Genomic DNA, 26,010 nt, shown 5'->3' with positions numbered 1-26,010 from the left:
TCGCTATAACGGACTGTCGTTATATCGGAATTTTTGTAAAAAGTCGGCGAACCCTCATACTCATTAAAATCAGTACGAAACGACAGTCAGCGTGCACAAAACTTGCATTTTTGCAGATAATATCCCCTCTTCGGCTTAATTGTTTGTTTTTTTCGAAATCTGATATTACGTGAAAGTATGTTTAATTTCATTCTGAAAAATTATAGTACCGTATTTATCCGAACCCAAGACGCCCCCACCTTTTCCTTCAAAAAGTTTATATCAGTCTTAAAAAGTGCTTTGTAAAATCATATGTATGCATTTCTTATACAGTAATTTTAGACTATTTTTAGACGCCGAACATTGGCTTTAGTTATGGCGTATTACTTTGCGACTGCACAATAATTATTCTCTATTTCAGCGGGGTTAATAACCATTAACTTATAATATTGGCATCGTAATATCGAAGACAACCCCTTGAAAATTTGCTGGCAATACCTATTTCACGCGTCTCTACAATATGACGATTCATCAGGAAAATATTCTTATTTACTATAAACCTGTTACTTTCATTTTTTTTACTATTTGTTTTACGTCGCACCGACACAGATAGGTCTTTTGGCGACGATAGGATAGGAAAGGCCTAGGAAGTGGAAGGAAGCGGCCGTGGCCTTAATTAAGGTACAGCCCCAGCATTTGCCTTGTGTGAAAATGGGAAACCACGGAAAACCATCTTCAGGGCTGCCGACAGTGGGGCTCGAACCCACTATCTCCCGATTACTGGATACTGGCCGCACTTAAGCGACTGCAGCTATCGAGCTCGGTCTGTTACTTTCACTCAGCGTCAAATATAACTGGCTAGACGCACGTCTCGCTTGCCGCTTCGGCCAACTTCAGTGGCTAGCGATGTATAGGCCTAATCGCGGACGTTGAAGGTCAACGAACGAGTTTATTGCGCCGCGGTATGGCAATTCCCCACTTGCGTTTTTTGTGCACATACTTCACAATTTCATCTGCGACTTCTTTAAAGTGTCCATGTTGCGGGCCACAAATGCATTTTTTTTTTTTTTTTTGGTGCAATACGCATTTTTAATCTCCCCTTGTCTTCACGCTAACGCCAAATATTGGCTTTAGTTAGGCCTATGTCGTATCAAATACAGTAGAGACAATACGCGACACTTACGGATTTAGCCTTGTTAAAATGGGAGACAATTCGACGGTGGCGCTCCGAGTGACTTGCCCTGAAAAGTCGCGCTAAATTCAAATATCAATGGAAATGCATATACAAAAAAGGATAAATAAATTAGTCTAGAAAGAAAGTATTATTGAGATATTAACTTCGAAGTTGCTAAAGCAATTCTAGATAAATTAATGAAGAATTATTTAATAGGTTATTATTTAAAGACTGAAATTAGACATATAAACAAGATGTGAAATGGCTTGATCTTTCATTTATGCCTTACTTTTTTTTTTGCTTTAGCATTACTGCCTAAACTTTTGCGGTTAGATTTGTCTTTTTTTCTAATTTAAGAAACGTTGTATCATCACATGAAGACACTTGTCAATAAAAATATCCAGCCCTGAAGATGGTTTTCCGTGGTTTCCCATTTTCACACCAGGCAAATGCCGGGGCTGTACCTTAATTAAGGCCACGGCCGCTTCCTTCCTACTCCTAGCCCTTTCCTGTCCCATCGTCGCCATAAGACCTATCTGTGTCGGTGCGACGTAAAGCAAATAGCAAAAAAAAAAAAAAAAAAAAAAAAAAATATCGGCACATTCCTTACACACATGATGCAATGAATTGACATTTAAAAGCTGGACAATTTTCCCTTTAACATGAAGCCTACTAATAGAAAAAAATCTATAAAATCCCGGGTTTAATCTGAGAAGAGGGATAAAAGAAAGAAAAGTATGAAAATGTTGTCTATAGTGATGCTTTGAGGAATATTTACGTACAATTAGAGTAAAAAGGTAACATACCCTAGGCTGTATAGTCGAGAATTTCTAAAGTCGCTGGTCTGGAAATGATCTGAACAGATCTTATAATTCTTACATAAGCGTAATGTCCCTTCTTTCTTGTACACCTTATCCAAATCACTTCTGTGATATTTTAAAACCCACAGATCACATCTACAACACATCAGTATTGAAGGTTAACTGCTGCACTATACAATAAAATAGACGTATTATATTTTAAGCCAGTTAAAATATGGGTCGAGCAGGTCATAAGATTATGACGTACTATAAAAATCTCTTTGTCACTGGAAGAATATATATGCAAACACAACATTACTTACATTTTCTTGTCACGAGGCAAACGGAAGAAAGACCGCGGATTCTTCTCTACTTCATAGTTACTGCAGCCAAACACAGCACATACCTTTCCCCTCATGTGGAGAGGAGATATAAAGGAATGATACACGCTATTTAATTATGTCAACTCACTGAAAACGCATAAATAACACCAAAACCTTATCACACAAATACACGTGCTCTTATGACAGAATCAGTAGTTCTCAGAGCTAGAGAGAGCTCTAATAGCTGTCCCTCGATATCTCGCTGAGTGTCGCGTATTGTCTCTACTGTATTTGGCCGTATTTTCTTTCGGCTGCACGATTATTCTACATTTACGAGTGTTTAATAACCATTAACTTACAATTGTCATCATAATATCGACGAGCACACGTTGAAAATTTGCCGGCAATACGTGTTCCACGTATCTTTACAGTACGACGATCCATCACGAAAATATTCCTGCTATCTATAAAACTTAATTTTACTAAGCGTCAGGTAGTCAAATACAGTAGAGACAATACGCGACACTTACGGATTTAGCCTTGTTAAAATGGGAGACAATTCGACTGTGGCGCTCCTAGTGACTTGACCTGAAAAGTCGCGCTAAATTCAAATATCAATGGAAATGCATATACGAAAATGGATAAATAAATTACGTCTAGAAAGAAAGTATTATTGAGATATTAACTTCGAAGTTGCTAAAGCAATTCTGGATAAATGAATGAAGAATTATTTAAAAGGTTATTATTTAAAGACTGAAATTAGACATATAAACAAGATGTGAAATGGACTGCTGTGAAATGGCTTGATCTTTCATTTATGCATTACTTTTTTTGCTTTAGCATTCCTGCCTGAACTTTTATGGTTAGATGTCTTTTTTCCCATTTAAAAAACATTTAACCATCACATTAAGACATTTGTCAATAAAAATATCGGCACATTCCTTACACACATGATGCAATGAATTAACATTTAAAAGCTGGACAATTGTCCTCTTAACATGAAGCCTACTAACAGAAAGAAAATATATAAAATCCCGGCTTTAATCTGAGAAGAGGGATAAAAGAAAGAAGGTATGAAAATGTTGTCGACAGTGATGCTTTGAGAAATATTTACGTACAATTAGAGTAAAAATGTAACGTACCCTTGGCTGTATAGGATTTCTAAAGTCGCTGGTCTGGAAATGATCTGAACAGATCTTATAATTTCTATATAAGCGTAATGTCCCTTTTTTCTTGTACACCTTATCCAAATCACTTCTGTGACATTTTAAAACCCACAGATCACACCTACAACAACACATCGGTATTGAAGGTTAACTGCTGCACTATACAATAAAATAGGCGTATTGTATTTTAAGCCAGTTAAAATATGGGTCGAGCAGGTCAGAAGATAATGAAGATGGCGCCGAACATTTCTGTTTTCTTCTTCAAACGGCGTCACCTAACTTAACCGCACCTATGTATATCGTGATAACACATTTCAAATGCATGTAGAGAAATGATAACTTCCTCGCTAAAATTTACATGGGAATAGCCATTTAGAAATTTAACTAGACGGGAGAAAATATCCTCTGAAATCAGTGACGTACTCTGCAACATCTAGAGGTGTATCATATTCTTACTTAATTTCAGCGTATAAATTAAAATTAAGAAACCGTTTACTTCAGCCTTTATTTTTAACGAGTTAACAACTGCTATCGGACACGTTATTTACGCATTTATTACGAAGACGTGTTATTCTCTTTCATTTCGAATTTCCTTTAGAAAACAGCAGTCGACGGGTATTACTAATCAACTCCAACATCGCCTTCGAATGTCGACGAGAGAGCTCGCAAATGCACATAGCGAGAAAACTATACCATACCGAAGATGATCGATCGCATTTTGTAGCAAACATTTCAGTTTTCTCTTTCAAACAGTGTGACCTAACCTAACTTAACCGTACTATATTTATCGTGGATGCTTACGTACGGTATTTCTAGCGCCAGTAGAAAATACTCCTCTAGCTATAAATTTACATGATAATAGCCTTTCTGAAATTAAACAGACGCGAGAAAAAAGAAACTAACCTCTGAAATCAATTATGCACGCTGCCATATCTTGAGGTGTATTTCATCCTTAATTAATCGCAGTATTTAGCATTAAAATTAAACGATTGTTTCCTCGGCCTTTATTTGTAACGAGTTAACAACTGTTATTGGACACGTTATTTACGCATTTATTACGCAAAAAAGTCCTCTTTCATTTCGAATTTTCTTTACAGAACAGCTGTTGACTGGTTTTACTAATTGAATCCGACCTTGCCTTCGAATCTCGACGAGACAACTCGCTAGTGGACATAGTGAGGAAACGATACCGAAGGAGATCGATCGAATGCAATATAATCGCTGGGGTGCATAAGTATCAGTAACGGAAAAAATTGCTCGGAATAACGGACGCGTCAGTGATAGTGTTCTTGCTGTAACCGAAGGATAATACACAGTCTAATATAGGAATTTTGAAGGGACCGGCAAACACTGTCGTTATAACGGGGTTCTCGTTATATGCCGCACTCGCTATATCGGACTTCCACTGTAAATACATACATTATCATTATAGACTGTTATGCCTTTCAGTGTTCAGTCTGCAAGCCTCTGAGAATTTACTAAACGTCGCCACAATCCTCGATTTGCGACTAGTGTTGTGGCCTCATTTAGTTCTATACCTCTTATCTTTAAATCGTTAGAAACCGAGTCTAACCATCGTCGTCTTGGTCACCCTCTACTTCTCTTACCCTCCATAACAGAGTCTATTATTCTCCTAGGTAACCTATCCTCCTCCATTCGCCTGACATGACCCCACCACCGAAGCCGGTTTATGCGTACAGCTTCATTCATCAAGTTCATTCATAAATTAGCCTTTATCTCTTCATTCCGAGTTCCCTCCTGCCATTGTTGCCACCTGTTTGTACCAGCAATCATTCTTGCTACTTTCATGTCTGTTACTTCTAACATATGAATAAGATATCCTGAGTCCACCCAGCTTTCGCTCCCGTAAAGCAAAGTTGGTCTGAAAACAGACCGATGCAAAGATAGTTTCGTCTGGGAGCTGACTTCCTTCTTACAGAATACTGCTGATCGCAACTGCGAGCTCACTGCATTAGCTTTACTACACCTTGATTCAATCTCACTTACTATATTACCATCCTGGGAAAACACACAACCTAAATACTTGAAATTATCGACCTGTTCCAGCTTTGTATCACCAATCTGACATTCAATTCTGTTGAATTTCTTACCTACTGACATCAATTTAGTTTTCGAGAGGCTAATTTTCATACCATACACATTGCACCTATTTTCAAGTTCCAAGATATTAGACTGCACGCTTTCGGGACAGTCTGCCATTAAGACCAAGTTGTCAGCATAGGCCAAACTGCTTACTACATTTCCACCTAATTGAATCCCTCCCAGCCATTTTATACCTTTCAGCAGATGATCCATGTAAACTACGAACAGCAAAGGTGAAAGATTACAGCCTTGTCTAACTCCTGTAAGTACCCTGAACCAAGAACTCATTCTACCATCAATTCTCACTGAAGCCCAATTGTCAACATAAATGCCTTTGATTGATTTTAATAATCTACCTTTAATTCCATAGTCCCCCAGTATAGCGAACATCTTTTCCCTCGGTACCCTGTCATATGCTTTCTCTAGATCTACGAAACATAAACACAACTGCCTATTCCTCTCGTAGCATTTTTCAATTACCTGGCGCATACTGAAAATCTGATCCTGACAGCCTCTCTGTGGTCTGAAACCGCACTGGGTTTCATCCAACTTCCTCTCAACGAATGATCGCACCCTCCCTTCCAAGATGCCAGTGAATACTTTGCCTGGTACACTAATCAATGAGATACCTCGATAGTTGTTGCAATCCTTCCTGTTCCCTTGCTTATAGATAGGTGCAATTACTGCTTTTGTCCAATCTGAAGGTACCATACCAACACTCCACGCTAATTTTACTACTCTATGAAGCCATTTCATCCCTGCCTTCCCACTATACTTCTCCATTTCAGGTCTAATTTCATCTATTCCTGCTGCCTTATGACAATGGAGTTTATTTACTATCCTTTCCACTTCCTCAAGCATAATTTCACCAACATCATTTTCCTCCTCCCCATGAGCTTGGCTGTTTGCAGCACCACCATGATGATTTCCTTTTACATTGAAAAGATGTTCAAAATATTCCCTCCACCTCTCCAGTGATTCCCTGGGATCTATTATGAGTTCACCTGAATTACTCAAAACACTGTTCATTTCCTTTTTCCCTCCCTTCCTAAGATTCTTTATTACTTTCCAGAAAGGTTTCCCCTGCTGCTTGACCTAGCCTTTCCAGGTTATTACCAAAATCTTCCCATGACTTCTTTTTGGATTCAACAACTATTTGTTTCGCTCTGTTTCTCTCATGTACATACAAATCCCTGTCTGCCTCGGCCCTTGTTTGGAGCCATTTCTGATAAGCCTTCTTTTTACGTTTACAGGCTGCTCTCACTTCATCATTCCACCAAGATGTTTGCCTTTTCCCATCTTTACACACAGTTGTTCCTAGGCATTCCCTTGCTGTTTCTACTACAGCATCCCTGTATGCCACCCATTCACTTTCTATATCCTGAACCTGCTTACTGTCTACTGTTCGAAACTTCTCACTAATCATATCCATGTACTTCTGTCTAATTTCCTCGTCCTGGAGATTTTCTACCCTTATTCGTTTGCAGACAGATTTCACTTTCCCTACCCTAGGCCTAGAGATACTTAGTTCACTACAGAACAGATAGTGGTCTGTATCATCAAAAAATCCCCAAAAAACTCGTACATTCCTAAAAGATTTCCTGAATTCAAAGTCTGTTAAGATATTGTCTATTATGGATCTGGTACCCCTAGCCTCCCATGTGTAGCGGTGAATAGCCTTATGCTTGAAGAATGTATTCGTAACAGCTAAACCCATACTAGCACAGAAGTCCAGCAAACGCTTCCCATTCCCATTAGCTTCCATATCTTCCCCACATTTACCAATCACCCTTTCGTATCCTTCAGTTCTATTCCCAACTCTCGCATTGAAATCGCCCATTAGCACTATTCTATCCTTGCTGTTGACCCTGACCACGATGTCACTCAATGCTTCATAAAACTTGTCAACTTCATTCTCATCTGCACCCTCACATGGTGAATACATGGACACAATTCTTGTCCTAATTCCTCCCACTGACAAATCCACACACATCATTCGCTCATTTACGTGCCTAACAGAAACTATGTTGCGTGCAATGGTATTCCTGATAAAGAGCCCTACCCCAGACTCTGCCCTTCCCGTTCTAACACCCGTCAAGTACACTTTATAATCTCCTATCTCTTCCTCATTATCTCCCCTTACCCGAATATCACTTACTCCTAGCACATCCAGATGCATCCTCTTTGCTGACTCAGCCAGTTCTACCTTCTTTCTTCCATAAGCCCCATTAATATTGATAGCTCCCCATCTTGTTCGCCAAGTTGTTTCCAAGGAGTCCCTCGCCTGTCAAATGGGAGTGGGACTCCATTACTCCCATAGGTCCGAGGCCTGCTTAAAGTGTTCTGAGCTCGGTAAATTCATGAAGCAGGATGCTGCCCTACTTGCACATAGTCGAAGCGAGGATCTCTCCTCTAACGGGTTATGGACCACCGGTGAATTGTATAGTCCCAGCCGCCTGAGCACAAGGAGAGCCATGACTCAGAATATGTCCGAGATGCCCACTCCCATTCCATAGCAACTGGTATCCCGACTCTCAGGACCACTTACTAGGCCACTCAGCCGTTGCCCATGGTTCACGAACTAGGACGTGACTACAGTAACCCACAAACATGAACCATACTGTAAATATTATCAACAAAATATTTGTAAGTACGAGAGTGTATAAACACTTTGTAACTTGTATGGAAACTTCCCATATTCATTTAACAATTTTTTCAAACTACTGATACTGAGTACTGGTGAGTACTGGCCCAACTAAACCCCTGCCTGGTAGTAAGTTTGCCTTTAGTCTTGGAGAGCAGTATCTTAAATATTTTTAAAAGCACAAATGTCAAATAAAAAAAAACATCTTTTTATTTAAAAATATATTAATATTCTAGATTTGGGCATATATTTACACAAAACATTTAATGTTAATAAGCCATAAATTCTATTCTTGAGATCTGAACACTTCATATACCAAAAACACACAAAGAAAGTGAAAGAGAACCAGAGATATTTGTATTAAATACCAAATGATTACAAAAATATAGAATCTTACCTACCTGTGATGACAAAATCAGCAACAGTAACATACAGCAGTTTACACGTACATAATCCGCTCTTATCACTGCTTTAGGAAAATGCATAAAAATTTACAAGAAATGTATTGATAGAAAATGTTCTAGTCAGTTATACCAAAGTACTTTTAGTTAAGTACATATCTGAAAATTATATTTCCTCAGATTTATTCTGCTTACAACTCCTAAGTACCCCGTTTAATCCAGTTACACAATATCACAATATTATCCATCTAACATCTTATGAATTCAACTGAAAAGGAGAAAAGATATCACCATGAAATTATATATTTCTAATATTCTCTCTGCAAGGGATTATACCTCCAGCTGTACCAAAGAGAAGTCATCAGACTGATCCGTTATTCTGATAATTAAATTTTGAACAAACAGTACAAAGATTACAGCAGGCTTGTTTTATGCTTTCCATGCAGACTGTTGAAAATGAGCAGAGTATTTTGCTAATATTTACATGAAAACACTGAAGCAAATTAAGAAATATTACCATTTATTTACTGCAGCAAATGGGTTAAAATCTTTTCTTTTCTCATGAAGATAGAGATATAGGTATATAAATATTAAATGCTCATCAATACATAATGCATATCTATATCACATTTGATTTCAGGTAATGATTCCTTCAAATTACATTTTTTTATCTGCTTGATTGTTAAATGTCAACAGCTTCTGAAATAAAAGTTAGGAAAAAAAAAAGAAGGAAAAATTAAAACAAAAAAATCAAGGTTTGATGGGTACAGTTTGAAGGGTACAGATGGATGGAAGATCTGACACACACCATCAGCTCAATACTCAAAATAACAAGGAAGACTGCAATGGTAAATTTTTGTACCACGATACAAATTTCTTTCCCATCAACATTCCATTTCTTCAGAGAGCTAATTTTAAGACAGAAGGATTAGAAGGGCATAGAAATGTCTTAAGATTATTACAGAACTGCAGTGCCACATAGAAATTTCTAAGAAGAATTAATTTTGTAGGATGTAATTTCATCTCATTATAATAAGAATAATTCTCATACTAAAAACAAAATGTGCATTACCTGTAATAATGATTGCAGATAACTTATTGAACCTGAATAATACCAATTTCATAATGAATGCATAACACTAACTTTTTATCAGGATTCTCACATATTTAAACACACTTCTGTTATAGCTATCAGCCATACTAGTACAGTAAAAATGCACTTTGCTCAGAGAAATTTCATGTTAAGTTACAAAATTTCATAAGAAACACAACTATGCACTTCTGATCCATTAAGATATAACATTCTGTATTGTTCACTTACTCCAGCATGAGAGGCAGTAATTAGTTCTCCTTCTACTTTCAACTCTGCTATTTTAAGATTGAATAGAACAATGTAATTCTGAATATGAAAATCATAAGGCATCAGGGGATCTGAATTGTCTTTCTTTCCAAGAAACTATCCCGTAAGTACTGATTCAGAGAAGATTATATTAAAACTAGATTTTGTTATGGTTGCAGCCAAATAGGGGAAAAAAAAAAAAAACCCCACCCAACTGATATTCATGTTTAGATTTGAAAACCACAAGACAATGATGTTGATGCCTCATTGTAAACTTAATTCTTTGACTTATCAAACCATCGTGCAATGAAAACTAAGTTAACTTTGTAATATCACATGGCAACTACAACAGTATATACTATGGTTACCGAAATGAAAATGTAATTGAGAGAAAAATATAACTTAACTAGTAATACTGCTCTGTAATCAAGATGAGATACATGACAAAAAGAGAGGCTCTGAATTGGTAATTCAACACAATTTTATTTCCTTAATATTTTTATAGAAAAGATTGAGAAATAAATTAATCAATATATTTCTGTTTAAAACCACCTTTTTTAAAAATTTCATTTATCTATATACATATTTTTTGGTGGTTCATATGAAATTGATTTTTTTAAAACGTTTGCAAGACTTCATTCTCATAATTTCATCTTTATAACTTGATATCCTATAAGAATGAAGGATATCATATTTTATAAAAAAAATGACAAATTTGAAAATGAAATATTAAAATTTTTTATACACAAAAATTACAACCTATCCCAAAGCTTAAACAATTACGCATTGGTGATAAACACAAACGAGCTGCAATACACACAATATTATTTTACAAATTCATTGGGCTATTAGCCTTGTAGAAGAATTTAAATAATTTACAATAAGACATCACAACTTTTGTGTTTGCCGTAACTATACAAAATGATCATAGGCTCTCTCTTTCCTAGAAAGAATTCATTTTTAATGATTAAAAATAGATATGAGTCAAGTGCAGGTGTGACTCAGCATTGGCCAAAACCTGAATGGTTCAACTACCATTCGAGTTTTTAAATTGCTTTCTACACAGCTTTGACTAACCTATTGCTTTAGCGCACAAGAAAGATTTGTACCTTTCAGAATATTCTGCTGTGCAACAATCTTTATGCACTGATATTCGACTTCATTTAATACACACTATGAAACGAAATAGGCTCTTTTATACAAACCATACAAATTGTATCATGCCTTCCTTTTTATAAATATTAATTACATTCAGATAACTAAAATGCTTTTATTTTCAGAATTTTTTTTTTTTGTAAATAAATTACTTCTGATTTCTACGGACTCTTGCATTAATTTGTGCTTTAAATAAATTATGAAAACAGTCCATTGCACGTGGAAGTAACATAATACTTCAGACTTTACTTCTGAAAAAACGAAGTTCGATCCTTTGAACAGGGTGATCTTTTATGTACACACGATTTCTGCATAAACACTGCAGTTTATAACAAACGATTTGGAGTTCATTATCACACGATTTTGCACTGACGCAATATGGTATTATATTGTACAGAACATTATTTACACTAAGAAGTCTGGATCACTATATTCATTGTCACTGTCTCCATCTTCACCTAATTTCTTTTTCTTCTTTTTGTGTCTGTGTTTTCTGTGTCGTTCCGACTTATGTGCTTTGTGTGATCGGTGATGTCGAGTGTCTTTCACTTCTGGAGGTTTTGGTGGAACAATTGTTAACTTTGGTATCCTTTGGGGTGTTTCCTGAAATGGCAATATAAGCACACACATATTTTAAATATTTAAAGTTTTACCACTTAAAGAATAAAATGGAACAAAGGAAAAAAAATCATTAGCAACACTGCATTCTTAACTACTGTAACACAGAAACAAAAAGGATAAGCATACATTAATTTCATTCACAATGCTGTATGTTTGAGGTGAACAGGTGCAGGGGTCTAGCCATGACTCCTGACGAGGTAAGTTCATTTCTACTGTCTGTATTGCTTACTACTGCTTAACTGGCCAGACAGGAAAAGAGTGAGGAGTACTGCCTTAAAGCAAGCAAGTTGTTTAACTCCTGGACAGGACAGGAATTCCTGTCCTGGCCAAGACAAAATGCGATCGCTTAGCACTGTAGCTGATACAGTGGAGTCTGTACGAGAGTGTGATTTTAGCTGCTTGCGCTGTCATTATTAAAACAATGTAACAAGTTCCTGTCCTGGCCAAGACAAAATGCGATCGCTTAGCACCGTAGCTAATATAGTGGAGTCTGTACGAGAGTGTAATTTTAGCTGCTTGCGCTGTCATTATTAAAACAATATAACAAGTATGTTTCACTCTTTGCAGTCACATATAACGTAATGCCCATTTATTTTTAATAACAATTATTATATTAAAATACACTGTGATGTGATGATTGCGACACAAGTATCTATACAAAGTAATTGAGAAGATCTCATAACTACTATATTATTACATCAATTTTCCAAATTATCAAAACTGAGCACACGGTTTATTATTCTCTATGTATAAACCATTTTCGTCTATGATATACTGTATGCAACATTCACTATTATTCAACAAACAATAATATTATTCTACAGAAAAATTAATCATGGCTCATTTTACTCTTCATATTAACTCCTTGCCGTCCCTAATGCTCTAGAGCGCTCGTCACACTCGTGTTCATTAGAAGTGTTTAATGTCAAAAACTTCACTTTTAGTCCGTATTGAATCCAGATTTACATTAAGGAGTGAGGGTAATTGTTTCCACCTATTCAATACTACAACAGTGTGACGTCATTAATACATCACATATTTATTAGATTTCAACGTAGGGACCCGTTTCCGTGTTTGTAGTTGCCATCATCAGCCAAAGGAAAATTGTTACAATTGTTACAAATCTATATTAACATAATTTTAAAATATATGTATATATATCTCATGAATATGTGATTTATTAATGATGTCACACTGTTGTAGTATTGAATAGGTGGAAACAATTACCCTAACTCCTTAATGTAAATCATTAGAAGTGTGTTGAGAGAAATACTGAAGGGTCTTGTGAAACCATACTGTATTCCCTTGACTCAGCAAGTTTTCAGGACCTTGTTGACAGCATTTCCTGTGTATACTTCCCAAGCAGACCTGCTTTATAAACATTGATTTTAGTTAGAGAATATTCTAGTTCAAGTTCACACCATGTCTTCTAATCGCAGAGTTGTATCAAAAGGTTCTTGTGCATTACAAGATATTACAATCATTCCGTATTGACGGTTTTCACTTTACAAAGGAAACTATCTTATTCTGTTCAGAGTAATAAATAAGCTACAAGATTGTGAGCAACTGCAAAATGACCTAGATAATGTTGTGAGATGGACAGTAGGCAATAGTATGATGACAAACGGGGTTAAAAGTCAGGTTATGGGTTTCACAAATAGGAAAAGTCTTCTCAGTTTTTATTACTGCATTGATGGGGTGGAGGTTCCTTTTGGGGATCATTGTAAGTACCTAGGCGTTAATATATGGAAAGATCTACATTGGGGTAACCACATATATTTGATTGTAAATAAAGGGTACAGATCTCTCGGGGTTGTAGTAAGGATGTAAAGGAGAGGGCATATAAGTCTCGGCATTAGTGTATGGTTCCAGTGTATGGGACCCTCACCAGAAATACTTGATTCAAGAACTGGACAAAACCTAAGGAAAGCAGCTCTATTTGTTCTGGGTGATTTCTGACAAAAGAGTAGCATTACAAAAATGTTGCAAAGTTTGGGCTGGGAAGACTTGGGAGAAAGGAGACGAGCTACTCGACTAAGTGGTATGTTGCAGGTAATAAATATCACTATTGACCCATATTGAAGATACTATATGTAGGATGCTCATTATTTTATTGTATTCTAATGTATTGAATAAGTGACATAATAAAATAATGAGCATCCTACACACGTGGTATGTTCCGAGCTGTCAGTGGAGAGGTGGTGTGGAATGACATCAGTAGACGAATAAGTTTGAGAGGTGTCTTTAAAAGTAGAAAAGATCACAATATGAAGATAAAGTTAGTATTCAAGAGGACAAATTGGGGCAAATATTCATTTATAGGGAGGGGAATTAGGGATTGGAATAACTTACCAAGGGAGATGTTGAATAAATTTCCAATTTCTTTCAAATCATTTAAGAAAAGGGCAGGAAAACAAAAGATAGGAAATCTGCCACCTGGGTGACTGCCCGAAATGTAGACCAGTAGTGAATGATTGATTTTGATTGAAATTAAATGTATCCTCCTAGGTGTGGACATCAGTGATCAGAAAAGAAAATACTACGGGCTGGGCGATCGTCTAAAAAATGGTGGAAATTGATTTTTCATTTTGTGATCAATGTGTGCATTGTGAACAGTGTATTCTTTATGATATGAGTAACTGACCAGCTCAAACAGCTCATGAAAACATGAGTGATCAATGTGTGCATTGTGAACAGTGTATTTTGATGATATGAGTAACCGACCAGCTCCCACAGCTCATGAAAACAGACAGCTGAACTTCCAGCGCAACTTAGTGCAACAGCTGATCGGGAACTTCATGTCTCGCAAACGTACGGGTAGGAAAAGAAGTTCACCCATTGGCCGTCCATCCCCTAAATTATTTCATTCTCTTGTAAAGATACCTGGCCATGACAAAGTGTGTGCTTTGTGTTTACAAATGATGATGATGATGACTTGTTTAAAGGGGCCTAACATCTAGGTCACTGTCCGGCTCCATGGCTAAATGGTTAGCGTGCTGGCCTTTGGTCACAGGGGTCCCAGGTTCGATTCCCGGCAGGGTCGGGAATTTTAACCTTAATTGATTAAATTCGCTGGCACGGGAGCTGGGTGTATGTGTTGTCTTCATCATCATTTCATCCTCATCACAACGCGCAGGTCATCTACGGGCGTCAAATCAAAAGACCTGCATCCGGCGAGCCGAACTTGTCCTTGGACGATCCCGGCACTAAAAGCCATACGCCATTTCATTTTTTTATCTAGGTCACTGGCCCCTAATGGTACAAAATGAGACAAAATGTAATGACAAATTAAAAGTCCAAAATCTTCCACTGACCAGAATTCAAAACGTGAGGACAAAGAATGAATGGATGGATATGAATTTAAAACAATCAGTGGATCTGACCCGCAGTGCCTCACATTCACTGAAACCGATGTAAAACAATAGTATTACTGACCAAGGCACTGCTTCTAAGGTACAACACTGAATTGATGATGCTTGCAGTCTAAAAGGTCCAAAATCCAAGTCATCGGCCCCTCATAAAGGTACTTATGGTCAGGAAAGTGGATCCATGGTATTTGTCATGGTGTGGTACTAATCAAAAGTAGCGTAGACTCGCAGTATTCCACACATTCTGCTACTACTCACAGGTAATGAAATTCGCTCATGTAATACAGACCTATGGTGTTTCACACATTGCGGCGCCATTGACAGGCAACATGAACCTGTGATTTTCATCGCATAAGTGTACTAACCACGGAGACTCGTTTTATCCTGTGGTGTTCCTCATATAGTGGTACTAATCACAGGTACTGAAAAAGCTGACAGTGCACTCCAAGTGGAGGGCTAACTGCACGGTGCTCCTGCGTGCTGCTAATCACAAACCTATTTAGTACCAAACATAGTGGTACTATGCACAAGTAAAAGCGACACATGGTGTTCCCCGACAGGCAGATGAAATGAAATGTCGTATGGCTTTTAGTGCCGGGATATCCCAGGACGGGTTCGGCTCGCCAGGTGCAGGTCTTTCTATTTGACACCCGTAGGTGACCTGCGCATCGTGATGAGGATGAAATGATGATGAAGACAACACATACACCCAGCCCCCGTGCCATTGGAATTAACCAATTAAGGTTAAAATCCCCGACCCGGCCGGGAATCGAACCCGGGACCCTCCAAACCGAAGGCCAGTACGCTGACCGTTCAGCCAACGAGACAGGCAGATGATACCATGGGTGTATTCTTCGTCTGCATCCCCCACCCACAGGGGGTTGTGTGTTTGGTCCGCGAGACGTATTCTATTTCCCTCAAGTCCACCGGCAAGCCGGTTAGGACACCCCTATCCGCCACACGGGAGTATCATCCCTCGCCCTACTACGCCAGCGTAGTAGGTTCCTGCATTTACAAATGAAAAACAGGGCAGCTCCTGGGGGAGGCAAACAAGTAACATTCAGATGTAAGCAGTGCAATCTACCACTGTGCAGGACGGGGTGCACCATCAGGAGCAAAATGTGGATATTCAAAATTAGAGTGAGTACATATTTATAAGCATCAATCATTAAGGAACAGAATGCAAAGAAATTGCATTATCTTAGTTTGTATGACTTCTAGTTATTTTCTTTTAAAGGGTGGTATTTATGCTGTTGTACCTATCGGGATGTAAAGGACTCTGCCAGCAAACACGGTAATTACGGCCGGGCATCCATCTTTAAATGGGGAACGGCAAAGGGTTAATATAATAAAATAAACTGAATTGTTATGACGATGCAAGTATTTACACTATATAAAATATCTGAAGATCTTGTAACTATAATATTTTATGTCAATACTAGCAATTACCCGTGGCTTCGCTCGCGTGGATTTTATAATTTGATCAAAGTAATCGTTCCTTGGCATTGTATTAAGACATTATCTGAAAATTCCTAAAGTATAAAAACTCGCCCAAAAATTGAGTTTCATTTACCCCAGAAATTCTTTCCTTCCCCCACCCCCAACTAGGTGTAGTTACCGAAAACAAAAATACATGTTTCTTTATTTTTAAAGGCGATTCTAAATACCAACTATCACGTCTTGAACATCTTCAGTTTTTTAAATATAAGTATCCTCATAAAAAATAATTAAACTATTTTTCACTTCTTTTCACCCCCCGTTAAGTGCCTTCTCCGGAAACAAAAAGGTACAGGTTCCTGTAATTTTAAAGGATTTTCCAAATACCAAGTTTCTTGTGTCTAACGTGTTAAGTTTTTGATATATAATGTAGATATAAACCACACCCAGGAGACTGGAGTGGGACATAGATGATGATGATGATGAATGTAGATATACTGGTAGTCATTTTAAAAATTCACCCGCTTCTCCAATTCTTTTCAGCCTCTTAACTGGATTTTCCTAAAGCAAAAATATACATGTTTCATTACTTTTAAAGGAGATTCCAAATACCAGTTTTCATGTCTGTACGTCTGTAACACCTTCAGTTTTTGAGATAAATGTACGCTCATAAGAATAATTCAACTTCATCCTCTTCACTTCTTTCGACCCCTCTCCCGCCTTAAGTGGACTTTCCAAAAACAAGAATCACGTGTTTCTTTCTTTTGAAAGGAAATTCAAAATACCAACTTTTATGTCTGTAACAGCTTCAGTTTTTAAGATAAAGTATCCTCATAAACATATTTCAAGTCCTTATTTACTTATTTTCAACCCCACGCTCCCTAGGTCGATTTTCCGAAGAAAAAACAAAAAAACAAATGCGGGTTTCTTTATTTTTAAAGGATAATCCAAATACTAATTTTCACGCCTATAACATCTTCAGTTTTTGAGATATAAGTATCCTCATAAAAGTAATTCAACTCCTTTTTCACCCCCCCGTCCTATCCACTAAGTTGATTCCCCCCTCCCCAAAAGTGCGTGTTTCTTTATTTTTAAAGGAGATTTCAAATACCAATTTTCACGTCTTTAAAATCTTTAGTTTTTGAGATATGATTATCCTCATACAAAGAACTCAACTAATTTTTCAATTTATTCACCCCCCCTTAATTGGATTTTCCGAAGACAAAAGAACACGTGTTTCTTTACCTTGAAAGAAGATTCCAAATACAAATGTTCATGCCTCTAACATCTTCAGTGTTTGAAACATAAGTATCCTCATACAAAGAATTCAACTAATTTTTGTATTAATTCACCCCCTTTAAGTGGATTTTCCAAAGACAAAAGATTACAGGTTTCTTTACTTTGAAATAAAATACCAAATACAAATTTTCATGTCTGTAACATCTTCAGTTTTTGAGATAAAAGTATCCTCATGAAAAAAATCAACCCCTTTTTCACTCCACCCCCGCCTGTTAAGTTGGTTTCCCCCATCCAAAAATTGCGTGTTTCTTTATTTTTAAGGAGATCCACATAACAATTTCTACGTCTGTAACCTTCAGCTTTGAGATATAAGTTTCTCCAGAAAAAGAATTAAATTTTTTTACATCCTTTCCAAAAACAAACAGTACCCGTTCTTTAAAAGAGCTTCCAAATACCAATTATCATGACTCTAACATCTTCAGTTTTTGAGATATATGTATCCTCGTAAAAGGAATTCATCTCCGTTTTCATCCACCCCTACCAAGTTGATTCCCTCCCCACAAATGATTATTTATTTTTGAAGGAGATTCCAAATACCAGTTTTCACATTTGTAATATCTTTAGATTTTTGTGATATATACACTCATACAAATAATTCTACAACTTTTTCAATTCTTTCTCCCCCCCCCCCCCCCCACCCCCTGTTAAGTTTTTTTTTCTGAAAACGAAAGAATGCATATTTAATTATTTTTAATGGAGATTCCAAATACCAATTTTCACATCTCCAACATGTTCCGTTTTTGAGATATACTGTAGATATGCTAATTTTAAAAATTCACCTCCTTTTCTGGTTCCCCTTAAGTGGATTTCCCGAATAAAATTATGTTTCTTTAATTTTACAGGAAATTCCAAATACCAGTTTTCAGATCTCCAATATGTTACTTGTCTGAGACAATAAGCCACTCCTGTTCACCACCTATTCATCGTATTATCCAAAAACACAAAAATACATGTTTCTTCATTTTCAAAGGAGGTTCCAAATACCAATTTTCAAGTATGTAACATCTTCAGCTTTTGAAATGTAAGTCTCTTCATAAAAGGAGTTCAACCCATTTTCCACCTTTTTTCACCCCCCTTAATGGGATAGTCCAGAAAAAAAAAAAACAACGAAAGTGTGTTTCTTTATTTTTAAAGGAGATTCCAAATACCAATTTTTACATTTGTAAACTTTAAAGTTTTTGAAGTATAGATATCCTCATTTTAACAATTCTCCCCCCTTTTCACCCCCTTAGTGATGGAATATCCAAAAATCCTCCCTTAGTGAGCACCTACACCCTAATATAAATGTATCCCCAAAATTTCATTTCCTTATGTCCAGTAGTTTTGGCTCGGCGATGGTCAGTCATTCAGTCAGTCAGGACATGATATTTTATATCTATAGATTTTAAAGGAGCATAACAAAAAATATTGTTCATGTACATACCAGTACATCTCTATATACACTATGTGATCAAAAGTATCCGGACACCCCCAAAAACATACGTTTTTCATCTTAGGTGCACTGTGCTGCCACCTACTGCCAGGTACTCCATAGCAGCGACCTCAGTAGTCATTCGACATCATGAGAGAGCAGAATGGGGTGCTCCGCGGAACTCACGGACTTCGAACGTGGTCAGGTGATTGGGTGTACACTTGTGTCAGAAGTCTGTACGTGAGATTTCCACACTCCTAATCATCCAAAGGTCCCCTGTTTCTGATGTGATAGTGAAGTGGAAACGTGAAGGGACACGTACAGCACGAAAGCGTACAGGCCGACCTTGTCTGTTGACTGACAGAGACCGCCGATAGTTGAAGAGGGTCGTCAAGTGTAATAGGCAGGCATCTATCCGGACCATCACACAGGAATTCCAAACTGCATGAGGATCCACTCCAAGTACTCTGACAGCTCAGCGGGAGGTGAGAAAACTTGGATTTCATGATCGAGCGGCTGCCCATAAGCCACACATCACGCAGGTCAATGCCAAACGACCCCTCGCTTGGTGTAAGGAGCGTAAACATTGGACGATTGAACAGTGGAAAAACGTTGTGTGGAGTGACGAATCACGGTACACAATGTGGCAATTTGATGGGAGGGTGTGGGTATGGCGAATGCCCGGTGAACGTCATCTGCCAGCATGTGTAATGCAAACAGTAAAATTCGGAGGCGATGGTGTTATGGTGTGGTCGTGCTTTTCATGGAGGGGGCTTGCAACCATTGTTGTTTTGCATGGCACTATCACAGCACAGGCCTACATTGTTTTAAGCACCTTCTTGCTTCCCACTGTTGAAGAGCACTTCGGGGATGGTGACTGCATCTTTCAACACAATCGAGCACCTGTTCATAACGCATGGACAGTGGCGGAGTGGTTACACGACAATAACATCCCTGTAATGGAGTGGCCTGCACGAAGTCCCGACCTGAAACCTATAGAACACCTTTGGAATATTTTGGAATGCCGACTTCGTGCCAGGCCTCACCAACCGATATTGCTACCTCTCCTCAGTGCAGCGCTCTGTGAAGGATGGGCTGCCATTCCCCAAGCAACCTTCCAGCATCTGACTGAACATATGCCTGCGAGAGTGGAAGCTGTCAACAAGGCTAAGGGTGGGCCAACACCATACTGAATTCCAGCATTACCGATGGAGGGCACCACGAACTTGTACGTCATGTTCAGCCAGGTGTCCAGATACTTTTGATCACATAGTGTATTATAGAGAACGCGGGTTAGGGGTAGCGTGCCTGTCTCTTACTCAGAGGCCCTGGGTTCAATTACCGGCCAGGACAGGGATTTTTAACTGGATTTCAGGGTGGTTCGAGGTCCACTCATCCTTCAAGATTACATTTTAGGAGCTATCTGACCGCGAGATACCGGCCCCAGTCTAGAAAGCCAAGATGCCGCTACTAGTAAAAAACATTCCCACTGATGAATAATTATGATTTCATGAACGCAACAGCCTGCGATACAAATTACATTGTTATTAAGTGTCAATATATCACTTCTTGATTGCCCTTATATTCCCCTTTACTTACAGTAATGTTTGTATACGGACTTCTGGAGCTTGGTCTATTTATACTTATTAAAGTCCATTTTTTATACATCCATGAATGCTGTATTGTGCACTGACTGAAAAAAAAAAACAATCACTTGAAAAAAAACCCAACTAAAATTCAAGTTAAAATGTATCTATGGCTGTAATTATGACCTCCATTCCCTTGGACTTGGATGTGGTCTCAGTTAACGTCCTGATGTCTCTCTGATCAATGATGATTCATTCCTCTTGGAATGCTGTCCTCGGATAACCTAATTTCTCCAGAACAATATCACAGCCTCGGATTCATCTACCTGACATATCCCAGGGATGGTATGTGGCATTTAAATCAGGGCTGTATCCCGGCATCGAGATACTGTGAAATGCAATCCGCTATGTATGGACGAGCATTTTTGTGCATAAATATGAATTTGTCTCCAATAAATGGGCCCAAACTAGAATATCATTTATGCAGCAGTGAGCACCGAGGTTCTTGTTCTCAATGAATACCAATTCTGTTCGAACCTTCATGGAGATACCGCCCCCATACCATCACGGAGTCTCCATCAAATGGCATCCTTACGAGAATGTGCACTCTGTACTCTGCATACTGTTCTCCAGACTCTGCTCCACTGCTGCATAGACTATTGGGTGTGCTGATGAGAAAACTGACGACAGGCAGCTCTAGGCTGTCTGGTCAGATCTGGTCCAGTAACAGACTGTCCTGATTGAAGATTTTGTTCTCGAAGGACCGTTCTCTTGCTCACTCTAACATCATAGACATACTGTAGTCATTCCAAGCTTCAACCGCAGTTGTATGGCAATCTCTTACAACCTGGGTGATGATAAATCTGTTATCTTGGGCTGAAGTGTTCCTTTCTCTGACAGATCCAGGTTTTCAGAAGTAACTGTTTGTTTCTAGAACCTGTTTCACTGCCTCTTGCACTATGATGTATGGTGCACCTATGGCAACAGTGGCATAATGGAGACTGCGTCAATCATCAGTCGAGGTGACGGTCTTTTTGGGTATCAGAGGCATGTTTTAATCTGAACTTAACTATGAAATGACACACGAACTGTTGATGACAGTTGTCATGTTTTCCAAATTGAAGAGAACCAATAAAGCAATAACACACCATACAGAAGATGGGAAGAAACACTCATTCATTATAAGACCTATTGATGCTCATAAAAGTGTAGATAAGAAGGGGCCATGCATTCAATCAGAGCCATTACAGCCAATAAAACTACACTTTACCAATGCATCACTCCATTGTAAGTTACGCTTAAACTTAAATATTATAAGTAAATTATAGTGATTGTTCTTTTTTGCCATCAGTGTATTAGCAACATTTTCTGTCCTCCATAGGAACATTTAACCATGGAAGAAGGAAAGAGGTAGTTCATTGAAATTTTTATGAATACACAGGTATTAAAATTGTACATCATTTTTTTTTTTTTTTTTCTACAACCGAAATAGTTTGCGACCATCCAGGAAGTCCATATTATTCTGTAAATGATCTCTAGTAGTAATTTTAAGTCAATGAAATATAGCACATGAAGAGTAAAATATGAGCACTTTCACTGGTTTTGTTTCTATTACAAAGCCAAAAAGCAAGTAAAAGGGATCTGCAGGAAATGAAGACAGACTGCTTCTCTCCTGACCAACTATGATATTCATCCCTTTACATTTTTGATAATACTGATTTATAATCCTACAGACTACAAGAATACTGATTCACGTGTGTAATGAATCTGCAATGAATTCTGTAATTTTCATGCATATTCACAACACAAAATCCTATACTAGTTGGGTAAGCATATCTTAAAGATATTTGGTGAAACAAATAATTTGCAGTCATGACAGTACAAGAACCAATATATCATTCAATGCAAAGTATGGTAGGATGGTATGACTAGTGATATCCAGGATGAGGATTGGTCACAAAGGAAACACAATGATTACCTTAGAACTCAGGCATTTGTGTGTCTTCACATTTACATTTTCCAAGAATATTTGTTTCCATAAAAAAAGGAATGGAAGCAAGAAAAGTGGTGCTAATAGATGAAGTTGCAGTGGAAATAATAAAAGCGGCTGGATCTTTGGGAATACAGACAGAAACAGACTAGTCAAGAGTGAATTTTTTTTTTGCTCGCACCGACACAGATAGGTCTTATGGCGACAATGGGACAGGAAAGGGCTAGGACTGAGAAGGAAGCGGCTGTGCCTTAGTTAAGGTACAGCCCCAGCATTTGCCTGGTGTGAAAATGGGAAACCACTGAAAACCATCTTCAGGGCTGCCGACAGTGGGGTTCGAACCCACTATCTCCCGAATACTGGATACTGGCCGCACTTAAGCAACTGCAGCTATCGAGCTCGGTAAGAGCGAGTTAAAAATACAACATGTCTCATGACACTCGCAAAGTAGTAGTAGTAGTAGTAGTAGTAGTAGTAGTAGTAGTAGTAGTAGTAAGAAGAAAGAGAATGAGACCTGCCCAGAAATTGGAATAATTGGGGAACTACAATTACAAACCTTGTTGCCAACATATTGGAAAGAATACAAGACACAAACTTTATATGAAACATGGGAATATAAACACAAAAAGAGAAACAAGTTAAAAAGAGGATGATGATGATGATGATGATGAAGAAAAAAAGAAAATGAAGAAATCAAATGTATTTATCAATTCATTCTTGGTACCCTTATCTGTTCAATAATAATGTTATTTTTTTATGCCCCACTAACTATTTTTGTTAGTTTTCAGAGACTCTGAGGTGCCGGCATATTGTCCTGCAAGAGTTCTTTTACATGCTAGTGAATCTACCGACATGAGGCTGACGTATTTGAGCGCCTTCAAATACCACCGAATTGAGCTGGGTTCAATGCTGCCAATTTGGAGTCAGAAGGCCAACGTCTCAACCCTCTGAGCCACTCAGCCCGGCTTAAAACTGTTCAAGCCCAGTACCAAAGTTGTTTCTTTTCACTTTCAAAGAGTCTTACAAGCAGTTTACAACAGAAAAAATAATCCAACATTGTTGGCTTAATATGCAAACTACAAATCCTAGTTGGCACATTGTTGAGGTCAATGGAAAGAAGAAATATTTTGACATATACCAAGCTTCTCACTGTGCTACCTGCACTGAGTACCCTATTAAACAGTGCTGAACGCATGCAAATATGAGAATGTGCATTTGGTTGGACCAACAGCAGATAAGCTTCAAGTTGCCTGAATTTGACTTATTCAATTCTACCAAATGAAAGTTAATTTCTTTTTGATTCACAACTAAGCCATAAGTATTGAAGCTGCTGGAACAGGGTCTACTTAGCCTCGTGACAAATGAGGAGCTATTTTACCTAAAAGGAAACCGCTTGAATCAAGTAAATTGAGTTTAGCAGCGATGGAATCTGTCAAGCTGATCACACAATACACAGTTATCCTTCATCGTCCTCCAATTAAGACAGTCATTGATCTTCAGGTCAATGACTCCTCTAACTTCAGGTTTTAGATTGTTCGTGTGCTTTAAAATTTAAGATGATTCCCAAAATGATTACTTAAATTAATATTAGTATGATAAGGTACTGAATCAATAAATTAGGAAGGTAAATAAGCAGTCTTAAGTAGTGAAGTCCTGGAAGCAAAACAAATGAAAGAATACCTTGAAGGGTTGCACATCTACTGCATTAATAAAGGCAATGTAATTCTAGAATACCATAAAATAACTCGGGAACTACTCATAGTTTACAACTTTTAGTTCAAAACTTTAAAGAAAAAAAATACTAACTGGAGTTGTTTCTATTCCTGGTTGTGACTTTTCTACATCAATACTTGGCTGCTTCTCTGTTTCATTGCCACCTTCACGCAGAATTTCAGCACCAGAAACTTTATTAGGAATCGGCTTTACAGTTGTATTAACATGATCTTCTTCATCTGGATCCTCTGGATCAAATTTCAGCATCAGCTGCTTGAACTGTAAAAGACGAAATTGTTTTTGAGCAGTTAATTCTTACATTATATCATTGCAAAGACAAAGAAAACAACAGACTTATCCATTAATATGGTTTCTCAAATATTCTGTTATAATAATGGCGTGTGGCATCCGGAGAGGCCTGGTGCAGGACTTCTTTTTTTTTTTTTTTTTGACTCCTGTAGGCGACCTACATGTTGTGATGAGGATGAAATGATGATGAAGACGACATATACACCCAGTACCTGTGCCAGGGGATTTAACCAATTATGGTTAAAATTCCCGACGCTGCCACGAATCAAACCCGGGACCCCTGTGACCAAAGGCCAGCATGGTAACCATTTACCCATGGAGCCACACAATCATTCTGTTAACACTAGAACCGCCGGAATATATTGTATACCTGGAACTGCCGATGCGGTGATTTTGACCGCTATTGAAATTATTATATTCTTGTTCTTGATACGCACGGTTACTCATTCCCAGTCTGCTAAAGTCCACTCCCTGATGTCATCAGTAGCTAATAGCGCATTATCTGGCCATAGGAGGCTTTTACCTTGATTGTTGTGTCCCCTATTATACCATGCCTATACGGGTTACTGTTTTTACGGCTGTAATAGAATAATTGAATACTTGTCAGTACTCAGCCTATACAAGGCATCATTATAATTTGAATACGGTATAAATCAAGGAATTACACCAAACTTGTTATGCTGATAGTTATAATAATACTATGAGGGGTGTACTCTATTGTTTTACACTTTATTTTTTGTACGTCCGGGTATGGTTCACATTCCACTTTTGAAGGTGGTGACATGTAACTAGTGTCTTGTTCCATCATTCAGTAACAGCTCACGCACAGGGGCCAACAAATGCACTTGCCATAGCCATTTCATTAAAACACTGTCAGCGTAGGAGCAGACAACATGGAAAGCAGCCGTCAGGGACAGCGCTATACGACTTGGTTCCAAAGGAAAGAAGGTATGGCCACTGCAGAAATTCATTGGCGCTTGGTGGCAGTCTGCAGAGAACATGCGCCGTCACGGAAAGCAGTTTACAACTGGGTGGAAAGTTGGAAAACAGGGCACACATCAGTGGACAAGGGAATTAGTTCTGGAAGAAATGTGACAGTGTTAACAACAGCCAACATTGCCCGGGTCGAACAGGCCATCCAAGGAAACAAATGCATCACATTTACGGAAATAGAGGCAGCTACGGGAAATAG

The 26,010-nt window shown here is 38.1% G+C and overlaps 1 protein-coding gene across 2 annotated transcripts in view; it reads right to left on the bottom strand.

Moving 5' to 3' along the window:
* Positions 1 to 9,089: 9,089 nt before the first annotated feature.
* Positions 9,090 to 26,010, bottom strand: part of Nipped-B (Nipped-B cohesin loading factor) — an 804,192-nt gene continuing 787,271 nt past the window's right edge. For both annotated transcript variants that reach the window (XM_068226150.1, XM_068226151.1), the window contains 2 exons: positions 24,603 to 24,788; positions 9,090 to 11,687 (listed from right to left, as the gene is read on the bottom strand). In XM_068226150.1, coding sequence (XP_068082251.1) covers positions 11,490 to 11,687; positions 24,603 to 24,788 — 384 coding nt within the window. In that variant the 3' untranslated portion in view covers positions 9,090 to 11,489. The remainder of the gene's footprint in view (positions 11,688 to 24,602; positions 24,789 to 26,010) is intronic.

The sequence above is a fragment of the Anabrus simplex genome, chromosome 2, assembly GCF_040414725.1.
Source record: "Anabrus simplex isolate iqAnaSimp1 chromosome 2, ASM4041472v1, whole genome shotgun sequence".
Lineage (NCBI taxonomy): Eukaryota > Metazoa > Arthropoda > Insecta > Orthoptera > Tettigoniidae > Anabrus > Anabrus simplex.
This window is presented reverse-complemented; position numbering and strand designations above follow the sequence as displayed.